The sequence below is a fragment of the Priapulus caudatus genome, unplaced genomic scaffold (genome assembly GCF_000485595.1).
Source record: "Priapulus caudatus unplaced genomic scaffold, Priapulus_caudatus-5.0.1 Scaffold347, whole genome shotgun sequence".
NCBI classification, from domain to species: Eukaryota; Metazoa; Priapulida; class Priapulimorpha; order Priapulimorphida; family Priapulidae; genus Priapulus; species Priapulus caudatus.
The window spans coordinates 176,124-187,873 of NW_014577408.1; the positions used below are offsets into that span (position 1 = coordinate 176,124).

The 11,750-nt window shown below is 47.8% G+C and overlaps 1 protein-coding gene across 1 annotated transcript in view; it reads left to right on the forward strand.

The window, feature by feature from the left end:
- Window positions 1-11,750, forward strand: part of LOC106809352 (protein-arginine deiminase type-2-like) — a gene marked incomplete at its 3' end in the record, with an annotated part of 30,280 nt that overhangs the window by 16,507 nt on the left and 2,023 nt on the right. Inside the window, 7 exon segments of the mRNA XM_014812416.1 lie at window positions 3,167-3,311; window positions 3,921-4,052; window positions 4,482-4,641; window positions 5,967-6,205; window positions 9,017-9,229; window positions 9,781-9,891; window positions 10,356-10,501. Coding sequence (XP_014667902.1) covers window positions 3,167-3,311; window positions 3,921-4,052; window positions 4,482-4,641; window positions 5,967-6,205; window positions 9,017-9,229; window positions 9,781-9,891; window positions 10,356-10,501 — 1,146 coding nt within the window.

Genomic DNA, 11,750 nt, shown 5'->3' on the forward strand with positions numbered 1-11,750 from the left:
CATCCATCCATCCATCCATCCATCCATCCATCCATCCATCTATCTATCTATCTATCTATCTATCTATCTATCTCTCTCTCTCTCTCTCTCTCTCTCTCTCCCTCTTTATGTTTCACTCGCCGCTCGTAGATGAGCGTTGGGAGAATACTCCGTGCACCATATACGAACTCACGCTGCGCGTGTTACAATGAGAACGTGATTGATACGTGTGTGTGCACGTGAGTGTCTGCTTGGGTGCGTGCATGCGCGCATTCATGGACCGTGCGTGCGTGCGTGTATACGTGCGTGTGTGCGTGCGTGCGCGTATACGTGCGTATATGCGTGCGTGTGTGCGTGCGTGCGTGCGCGTTCGTGTGTGGGCACACACTGACTGCAAGTAGTACAGTGGATGGCCCGGGGGAGTCGGCCCGTGATAGCTGGTTGGAGGTTGTCCCCACGCGCGCAAGCCGCACGCCTGTACAATAGACACGTTATAAACGCGATCGCAATTTGGGTCGGTGACCCTTCGTATCGCGTAACGAGAGCTAACGTTTGATCTTGCTGTCTCATTGTTATTTCCCCGGAGCATCGCTGTGTTAAGCTCATATCGCCTGTATGCTCGTTACGAGATTTAAGAGGGTTCCGCGATTTTTCATATTACCCACAATGCAATGCCGCCGGCCCTGACGGATACAGAAACCAGTTCAGGCATGGTACAAGTACATTGAGCAGCGCACCTCCGCTCATTTTATTCGCCTATTAAGAAAATGCATCACAACGCTGCTCTCCTGCGGTGTTGTCAACTGCAGCAATCGGTATCAGAGCCACACAGATTTTTTAGGCTGCCTAGTGTGATCACAACACAAGGTAAAGTGACGAGAGACCAGGCGGACCACAAACGCTTGGAGCATTTTCAATAAAAAAAGCAATGCTGAATAAACACGAAATGTATTTACTACCAATGTCTTAATGTTTCTCTACTTTCTTTCGCCTAGTATTGCCGATAATTACTTGTAAATGCCGGTCAAATGCTCCTCTGCAACACACATTTACACCGCACGCACGGCGCACGCCGCTACACATTTACGCTTATATACATATATCGCCGGCATCCAGTAGGCAGCTGTTTGAGTTGGGGGTGGTGATTTCTCTTGCACGTATACTCTACATAAAATAGCACCGAGGCAACATGTGAACAGAATTCACCCAGCCCGTCTTTACAATTACAGTGTGCTGACATGATGCCTGTCCCATATTCTCTCATCGTGACCCATGCACGAATAGAGAGATGGTATAATCAGAGACTGGTAGTGCATAACACGTGCTCGGATAACGTAGATGGGACTCCCACTGTTCACATGATAGGTGTAGACTGATACACCCAACCGCAGAACAGTCGATCGTGGGCATCCAGGCTTTTGTGGTTCTGAAAGTTCTTTAGAGTATAAAATGATCTCAGCTAGAATGTTAGGTAGCCAATTCACGAGATCCAAATAAGTATGTGATGGGCACAAGTTGTAGTCCTCGCTCCATTCTCGTACGGGTGTCGATTCCCAATGCACGCAATTTTCTCGAGATAGCGTGCTTTGGGTACGTTGTCTAGTGAATCAAAGTACTTATCCATACTACGTACACTACAGACAGTCGACAAACGTGCATACACTAGCTATTATAAAAAGCTGCGTTTGATAGCTAGAGTAGATGCAGTAACATCGGTGAAATTTCTGAACTCTCACGGTGTAAACAAATTCAAGTTTATGAACATAATATGTGTTGCGTGCAATCTTTCGATCTGCTCAATCTACGCATCTGCCGGCTGTGTGGCAGCCTCATTGAACTGCAACACCTAAAGCCCACGCTGATAAACCTGTCTGGTAAATCGGGATCCTCTTACTTCTAATATCTATTGCAATAATAACAATATAGCCAATGTAAAATCGGTTGATTGTGCATAGGGGCGTGCACACTACACGCGACACGTGTTCGCTCTTTTTGTAACCGGTATGGCCGGCGGCACGGGATTGTAGGTAATATTGCTATTTTTAGACCAAGTCAAAAATCCTCTATAATAGGCGTGTAGCGCCGGCGTGTGTGTCGTGTGTGTGTGTGTGGTTGTGTGGGGTGCTGCATGTGTGTGTGCTGTGTCGCCTGTGTGTGTGACTGTGTCAGTGCTGCTGCCCGTTTGTGCGGCGCCGTAGTGTGCTGCGGTCCGTACCGCGCACTTGCTGCGTGTGTGGGCTTCGCCGACGCTGCATAGCCATAGCGCGTTATGTGCGCCTGAGCCGGTGCCGCTGGATCCCGTGATTACCCCGCGAAGGAGGGTCCGCGGATCCTGATCGTCTGCCGCCTACAGATCGGCAATGTGGGTAGAAATGGCGCCTGAGTACAGGCGGCCATGCCATGCTAAGCTGGCGTCGCCATTGCGCACGCGCCAGACCGCCGTACAGGATCGTCAGCCGAACACAACTTCATAATCTGCCCGCCACCGAGTTTCAATATATGCCCGGCAAAAACTTACAATGGCCAGGGGAACTTTGCATAGGCTGATTACTCGACCTCACTCCGTAGACTACTAACGCTACAGTGGCCCTCGCCTATATCCATGCGCATGTACTCACTTATAGACTCATTTCCTCCTTGCATATGTTCCTTCAATAGCCACTATTTCCTCCTTCCACCATTCATCTCTCTCTCTCGCCTCTACCTGTCTGCCTCCACCTCTCTCTCCCCCCTGCCCTACTTCCTCGCTTTCGCTCTCTCCCTCGCGCCTCTCTCCTCTCTCTCTCTCCTCTCTCTCTCTACTCTCACCTATTTCCGTCTCGTCTCCTCTCCACCCTATATTATACTCTCTCAGTGTCTCTGTCCTACTCTTCTCTTACTTACTCTTTCTTCTTTTTTCTCTCTCTCTCTCTCTCTTTCTCTCTCTCTCTACTCTCTCTTCTCTCTCTACTTTCTCCTCTCTCGCTCTCCTCTGTTCTCCTTTACTCTCTCTCTCTCTCCTCTTCTCTCTCTCTCTCTCTCGCTCTCTCTCTCACGCTCTCTCTCTCTCTATTTCTCTATCTCTCTCTCTCTCTATTAATATAAGTAATAATATATAGTAATATATAAAATAATTATAGTAATATGAAGTAAGATAATTAATATCCATGATGTTACACTCATTTCGCGAGCTTCTCCTCGTTCACAGAGTCTCTCCTGACGGAGCCACGAAGGTTGAAGCCTTCAACCCCGACGGTGAGCGGGGCGTGATCGTCTCGCTCGAACACGAACCCACCTACACTATCGCCATCGTCCACTCGACGAACATCAGCCACGCACCCAACGACAAACGGGTGAGACGGCGCGCTACACAGACACACGCGCACGCCCGGACGCACGTACGCACGCACGCACGCACGCACGCACGCACGCACGCACGCACATACACACACGCACACGCACATACACACGCGCACGCCCGGACGCACGCACACGCACATACACACACGCACATACACACACGCACTCGCGCGTGTGCACGTACGCACATGCACATACACACACCACACCCTTGCGCGTGCACGCACGCACACGCACATACACACACATACACACACACACACACACACACACACACACACACACACACACACACACACACCCGCGCGCGTGCATGCACCGCAGAAAATTCATGAGCGGTTTCCGTTAGCGTCGAACGGTAATTCACTTCCTGTGTGATTTTATCTTAATACTCCGTATACATAGGGCATTGACTTTTTCCTGTATACTTTGTATATATCTATAACCATGAATTATCGGACAGAGCGCGTATAAAATAACTACCAGACTCCAGAAATACTGCCATTCGCCATGTGAGTGTGACGCACGCGTTAACACGCATGTATACATAGGACTACTCCAACGACAAAGAGTACTAACGTTGTGTTAATTTTTACGTTTAGGTGATATTTCAATTCGAAGGAGCTAAGGGTTTGAGAGTTGGACAAGCCGAGCTAAAACTGACTGTCATCTGGCTGTCGCTAGATGTCGACACCGACAGGGACGGTGTTGTCGATGTCAACAGTCCGTACAAGGTAAATAACCAAATCTGTTATAGCGGTCACCTCTACAGAACGGCCACCTGCCTATGAAGGAAACCTTTGGCGTTCCCCGCGAGTGGCAATTATACAGCGAAATCACCTCTATAGTACGGACACTTGTCTATAAAGAACAGTCTTGGGGGGGTTCTTTCGCGTGACCCAAATATGGCTAGAATCCGACATTGGTTAGAATATAAGAATTTATAGAAACGCGTGACGCATCCCTCATAGTTCCGTGTGGAGTCTTCAACGGCTATATCTTAAACAAATCCCGGAACTTAGCAGATCCAATATCCCTAGCTGCGGCGCGAATGACATCGAGGAGCTAGGTTTACACAACCAGAGGTGGCGAGGTGGAGATGAGTCCGTCTGCGTTTTCTCGGGCGGGCGCGTAACGCTCCGCCGTGTTTGTCTTTAATACAGAACTCGTGGGCGTGGGGTCCGAACGGACACGGGGCAATCGTGCTGGCTAACCTGGACAAGGACGCAGGCAATACATTCGCGCACATGCGCGATTCGGACGACGACGTCGTTTCCGGTCCACCGGATCTGCAAGACCTGGCCGCCATGAGGGTCCACTCAGGTCTGTGGCCGACGTGTGTGGTGATACACCGATGAAGCTGTTATTATTATTATTATTATTAATCGTATTTTTATTTTAATTGTCTGATTAATATTAGCTATATATCGAGGGTCCCTACTCGACTGTTTTTAACTCGCCACAAGATCATTTTTTTAATTGGTAATCTTCAGGGGCCGGTTTCATGAAGCGTACTTAAGTATTGAATCGTGATTAAATCACTAATCATGATTAACTTCTCGTATACTTAAGTTGAAGTGACTGTTTCACGAAGCGTAATTAACTTTAATCATGATTAAGTTAATCACAATATTTAATTCTACTCAGGAGCATGATTAAATCCACTAATCATAATTAGTTGCTAGTACTAGAAGTAGTATGTAGGTAGTACTAGTATATTAAGAACGCTGCAGATTTTACAATTGGAAATTTTACTTCAATTTTTTCCCAAGGAAATTTAAGTTATCTAAGATTTGCTGTACTACTTCAGTCATTATAGTTACAAATTAATACCTTTTCATGTACCGAACTTGCAGATATTTTTGGCGTCCGCCATATTGAATATAGTGTAATTTGTTTTAGACTGGTACTCGCTCCCACCTCGATTACTCGATCCCCATCGAGTAACTAAGCCGAGAGGGGAGCGAGTACCAGTCTATTCATGTTGAAGCCGGCTAATTATGTGATTAGTTAAATATGTACTTAAATCGCTTCGTGAAACAAATTTTTAAATATGATTAACTAATCATAATTACGGGAAGTTAAGTATGATTAGTGATTTAATCATACTTAAGTTAAGTACGCTTCGTGAAACCGGCCCCAGCTAGTTACTCGAAGTTATACACAATAAAGTTAAGTGCCACTAACATTTAACTGCAATATTAGTCATAAAAATACTTTTCTCTTTCCTGAATAGCAGTGTACATTTTCGCGTTTATTGCAAGTTTATTGTTTGTAGAAAAGGATGAAATTAGTCATGGCTACGCTCATTATTCCCACACATATAAGAAAGGGGCGCGTTGCATGCTCGAATAATATAGACATTTCGGAATCGTATATCCAACATGATCAGGAGTTTTGGCAGTTGATAGGTGTGCAATTTTTTTCGACCGGTCTCCCGAGCAAAACGTTGTTCTGGCGCTTCTAAATTCTCGAGATACATCTCACGTATTGCATACGCATATCTCACTTATATCTTATATATATATATATATACAATCAACCCAACTTTAGCCATGTGGCTAGGCGCTGTTACGCTCAGCGCTCAAACGGCCTAGTCGCGGAGCGTGGCGCCATCTACAGCGTGCTTTTGTCACTATCGCTTGCAGACGGGCCACCGCAGCTGCACCCGGACTACAAGCTCGTCCTGTTCATCGACGAAACGTCGGTACCTTACGTGCGCGTGTTCGGAAACAGAGGTCGCACGAAGTTCATCGGGCCTCGGCTGGCGTCGATGGCGATAGCGTATCCGGGTTCGTACGGCTCGCACAAGTACGAGGTGGAGGCGCTCTCCTACGCTCACAGCTTCTTCGATGGCTTCATCAGGCTGCATCTCGCACTGAAGAAGGTGAGAACAACGCGGCTCATTATATTAGCTTTTATGTTTGGCATTTATAAGCCACGAATTTATAGCGCCAGCGAATGAGCTGTACCGTACGTACGTGTGTGTGTGTGGGGGGGAAGGAGGGAGGGGGGAGGGGGGGTTGTGTGGTGGTGTGTGGTGTGGCGCGTGTGTTTGTGTGGTGTGTGTGTGTTGTGTGTGGTGTGTGTGTGTGTGTGTGGGGGGGGGGAGGGGGGTGTGTGTGTGGTGTGGTGTGTGTGTGTGTGTGTGTGGTGTGTGTGTGTGTGTGTGTGTGCGTGTGTGCGTGCGTGCGGTATGTGCGTGTGTGTAATACATGCATCACTGACTGGCTGACTAGGCTTAATATATATATATATATATATTATATATATATATTACTAGCTATTACCCGTCCTCTAGACGGGTTTGAGTGGGGTATGATTTGAGGACGACGGTTTAACCACATTTATCTCTCCCTTTTAGTTGAGGATGTATTTACAGTAAATACTGATATGTATGAGCGTGGTCATATATCAATATTTGTTTAAAAGATTGTATCTAAATATATATAAATCTGAAATTTTACCTTAAAATTACATACAATTTTCAAATAAAGGAAATGGGGTAATTTCATAGTACAATTTCACTTATTTAGATATTATTTTTGAAAATATCATTCTGGTACGAAGCTTATTAATAAGTCAAATTCTAAAAAAAAATAAAATGCATGAGTAGTTTTGAAGATATAGTGTTCTTGAAAGTCAGTGGACGGCGGCGGGCAGGGTTACACCTCCGTTGTCAAAATATTTGGCACACCCGCGCGCGCACGGCCGCACACACACACGCATTCACCCACACACGGCATGCGCAGGCACATCACAAGCGCACCCACGCACACCATACCAATTTACACACACACATTACACGCACATGCACACGCACACATACAAGCACACCGCACACGCACACGCACACGCACACAACGCTACATACATACACTACACACACCGCACACGCCAGCACGCACACGCACACGCCAGCACGCACACACGACACACTCACACGCACACACGCACAACACACGCACACACATACACACACATACAACTGCAGCCGCATCTCGTTGGGGTTTGTCTTAAATTTTCGTCTCACAACTGTGCGCGGCAGTGATTGGCTGTTTATACACCGCAGCCGCAATGTCTTTGGTGTGTGCGTGTGCGCGCTGTGCCGGTGTGTGTGCGTGCGTTCGTGCGTGCCGTTCGTGCGTGCGTGCGTTAGTGTGGCTTGCTATGCTAGGTTGAAGGGTCCACCTAATTAAATGCTTATTATTTATCCTTTAATCTACACTTTAGTATAGCTACATTATCATTAAAACCCGTGAGAAAACACGTTAATAGTTTAACACAATTTCAAAAGGTTATGGTATATATAGTGTGGTATGTGTGTGCTCGAATCGAAACGGTCTAAAAATGTCAGCGCATTGGGAGCCGGGTAAGCGCGGGCACGGTTACACCTCCCGTTGTCAAATATTTGCACACACGCGCGCACGCACGCACACACCGCGCATTCACACACATACGGCCATGCGCACGCACAATCACACGCGCACCCACGCACACACATACCACATTTACACACACGGGCGCGCACACACATACACGCACACGCACACGCGCACGCGCATGCACACGCACACACACGCATACATACTGACTCCGGGATGAGATTTTCGCGGTATCGCGGAAATCGGCGGATTTGACAGTCGCAGGGGTCAATTTTGTGAAACGTGAAATTCGTTGAGAAAATTGGGGGGGATAAGAATGTAAAAAATGAAATTATATACCTTGAACAGTACCTGACAGTAGACTGACCAAAAGTCAACAGCGGGTGTTACAGATAGCTAGCGTTGTACCGCGCCTGCCGCTAGTGCGTACGTCCGTACATGGCAAGCAGCGGGGCCGATTTGATGTAGCGGGCGAACGATTCGTTTTATGTCTATGCGCGCGAAGCGATGCCGTGTGGGCGCCTGGGAGGGGAGAACGAAAGTACACGAAAACGCGGTAGCTCCCTCGTCCATCGTTTCATACCTATAAGGGTTTGATTTAGTTAGAATTACAGGATGCGGACTCCTATTTTCTATCCCTGGTAGTAGTGAACGTATTTTGTAGTATTTTATATGACATGGCACTGTGTGATATGTGTTTATTGACAAATGGCTGGATGTACAGGAAATACCAGAAATCAAGTAAGTCATGTTTAGAAAAAATTATGAAGGTTGAATCTAGACTTACTTCAAGCCGTCTTCGTCCACGCCGTGATCTTGGAACGTTGCGGTAGCACGTGATTCACATGCTCTGATTGACTGCGGCATGCGGATTTTGCGATTTAAAATTTGAGTGGCGGGTTTCCGATGAGAGCACGTAAATTACAAGCGTGATTCACGTACTCTGCTTGGACTGCGCATGCGGATTTTGCGATACTTAAACGTTGGTGCGAGGTTTCGCGATGAATACCGATGTTTCTTCGTGCGTGCACATAACTTTTAGAAAATGCCTCCAAAAAGTTACCTTTACGATGGAAAAATCGCGTTTCAACGTAGCGGAATGTATTCGCGACGCCAGAAGGGGCGCCACGCTCGATTCGCGTGAGCACACGCGGCACAGGTTTCGGAGGATACGGAAAACGACACTTCGACTCTTTCTACTATTATATAGTAGATTGGTCAGGCTATGGGGCACGCTATATATCACGGCTATCAAATGCGGATCAGCCTATTTCGAACACACGACAATACGCACGTGGCTCCATCTATCGCAGGGCAACGACATCGTCTTCCAGGACACCGTTCAGTTCAAGGTGTCGCCATGGCTGATGACGTCAAACCTGCTGCCGGCCGACATCGTGTTCATGTCGCGCGCCGACACCAACGGCAACTTCGTGCGAGAGATGCAGACGTTTATCGAGGAGAACATGAGCACGACCGTGCGCACATGTCCGCGCGAGGTGTGCCGGGACGACCGCTGGATACAGGTATATACGAGCCGATTACAGGTATACCAACCAGATATACAGGTATAAAGCTATACCAGCCAGGTATACTGGTATACCAGCCAGGTATACAGATATAGAGGTATACCAGCCAGGTATAAAGCTATACTAGCCAGGTATACAGGTATACCAGCCAGGTATACAGGTATACCAGCCAGGTATACAGGTATACCAGCCAGGTATACAGGTATACCAGCCAGGTATACAGGTATTGCCGTCTGCGCTCCGCGCGACGTGACGATCAAACCACAAACGAGACGTGCCAGTTTCCTGGTGTCTCGGAAACGCGTTTACACCTCCGGCCACCAGGTTCGCTAGCGTCGAACTCGGAATTGGATTTCTTGCTTTAGTTTGAGTTTAACTTTTTGTGCGTCGAACGTTTTTTGGTTTTGGGAACGAGGCTATTACATAACAACGATATGGCAGGATTCAGGTGTCTTAATCCTTTCCTATAAGCTGACTCACGCTCTACGCTAACTCGACAGAGTTGGGATGACGTCAACTAATGACGTCATGCGTTTTTGTGCGTACAGGATCAGTTGGAGTTTGGATACACGGAGGTACCGAAGAACCCGCCGATGTCTGCCGTACTCAAGTCGCCGCGTGTTAACGGTCTGAAAGACTACGGCTACACGAACATACTGGTGAGAAAACATCACACAGCATATATCGATCTATCCATCAATCCAACTATCGATCCATCGATCGATCGATCGATTCATCCATCCATCCATCCACTCATCAATCGATTCATCCATCCATCCATCCATCCATCCATCCATCCATCCATTCATCCATCCAGCCAGCCAGCCATCCATCCTTCCATCCATCCATCCATCCACCCATCCATCCATCCATCCATCCATCCATCCATCCACTCGTACATCCACCCATCTGCCTGTTACTTTATCTTTTTCGTAATATCGCAAGTGAACCGAGCACGAAGGTTTACACATATCGCACATTAGAGTTTATTGCACCGATATATGTGCCGAGGAATATCTACGCAAAACATATATATATCGCATATATCGCAAAGCGCGCAGTGCTGCAAAGAATGTCCGCGAATGTCATCTGACTCCGTTGCGGGTTTTTCCTCAACGCGCAGGGCCCGAACGTAGCTTTCGTCGAGTATCAGTCTGCGGGCTCCACAGAGCTGGATTACTTCGGGAACTTGGAGGTCAGCCCACCGGTGACCGTGAACAACACCGTTTATCCACTAGGAAGGATCTACTATGGCAACGGAAATTATCCGTATGTATATATATATATACGCATACTACCATAGGCCGAGCCTTGCGTATCTGCACGCTGGCGGTGGGATGTTGCAGATGTCCTTGTATTGCTTCAATCGCGTGAAAACGTAATCATTAAGTTACTGGTCACACATGTGTGTGAGTGCGTGCATATGTTTGTGTGTTTCTGTTTTGTGTGTGTGTGTGTTCGTGCGTGCGTGTATGTGCGTGCGTGCGTGTGTGTGCGTGCGTGCGTGCGTCATGTGTGTGTTGTGGTCTGTGTGTGTGGTGTGTGTGTGTGTGTGTGTGGTGTGTGTGTGAGAGAGAGAGAGAGAGGTTTGTGTGCGTGCGTGTGTGTGTGTGTGTGTGTGGTGTGTGTGTGTTGATGGGTTGTGTGAGTGTGCTGTGTGTGTGTGTGTGTGTGTTCTGTGTGTGTGCTGTGTGTCGTGTGATGATGTGTGTGGAGAGAGAGCGAGAGTATGTGTGTATGTGTGTGTGGGAAGAAGAGTGGATGTGTGTGCGTGTGATGTATGTGTGTGTGTGTTGGTGTTGTGTGTGTGTGTGTGATGTGTGTGTGTGTGTGTCGTGTGTGTGGGTGTGTTGTGTGTGTGCTGTGGTGAGTTATCTGCCTGGCGGGTGGTCGTTCACACACAGGTCGTCATTCTTTTAACAGAGGTGGGTGGCGCGGCCGCAAACATATCAGACGCCCTTCATAGTTGCTTTCTGGAAGCGAAGAAAAATTCCTCCAGGCCCCATAGAACATTTTTCTGTTGGCTATTCGTTGGTCATGTGGACGAGTTTATGAGCGTCCATATCCTGCGCGAATGACTGAGAAGGGGTAAAAAGGCGCGATCGTGGTCGAATTTTAATACTCTGATTAACATCTGATCTGATTATTTCTGTGAGAGATTTTAGGGTTAGTGTCGTGAACTATGCGTTTCTACATCTCAGCTGCGTGCGCCCACACGCGCTTCACATACACGCACGCGCACATTAGCACACATACGCACACACACGACGACCAGCATGCGCACCACACGCACACCGCCACGCACAGCACACACACGCACGCCACGCACGCCCACGCACGCACGACACACACACACACACACAAGGACGTCCACGCGCGCGTAACACGTGTCAGATCCTGTGTTCTGCGTTTATATTTGGTGTTGTTTACTGTTATAGGGCTTTAAATTGTGCGCTGTCTCGTACCGAGCTTTCTACGATATCATGAACGTACTACAACGGCTCCCGTATGGCGAGCT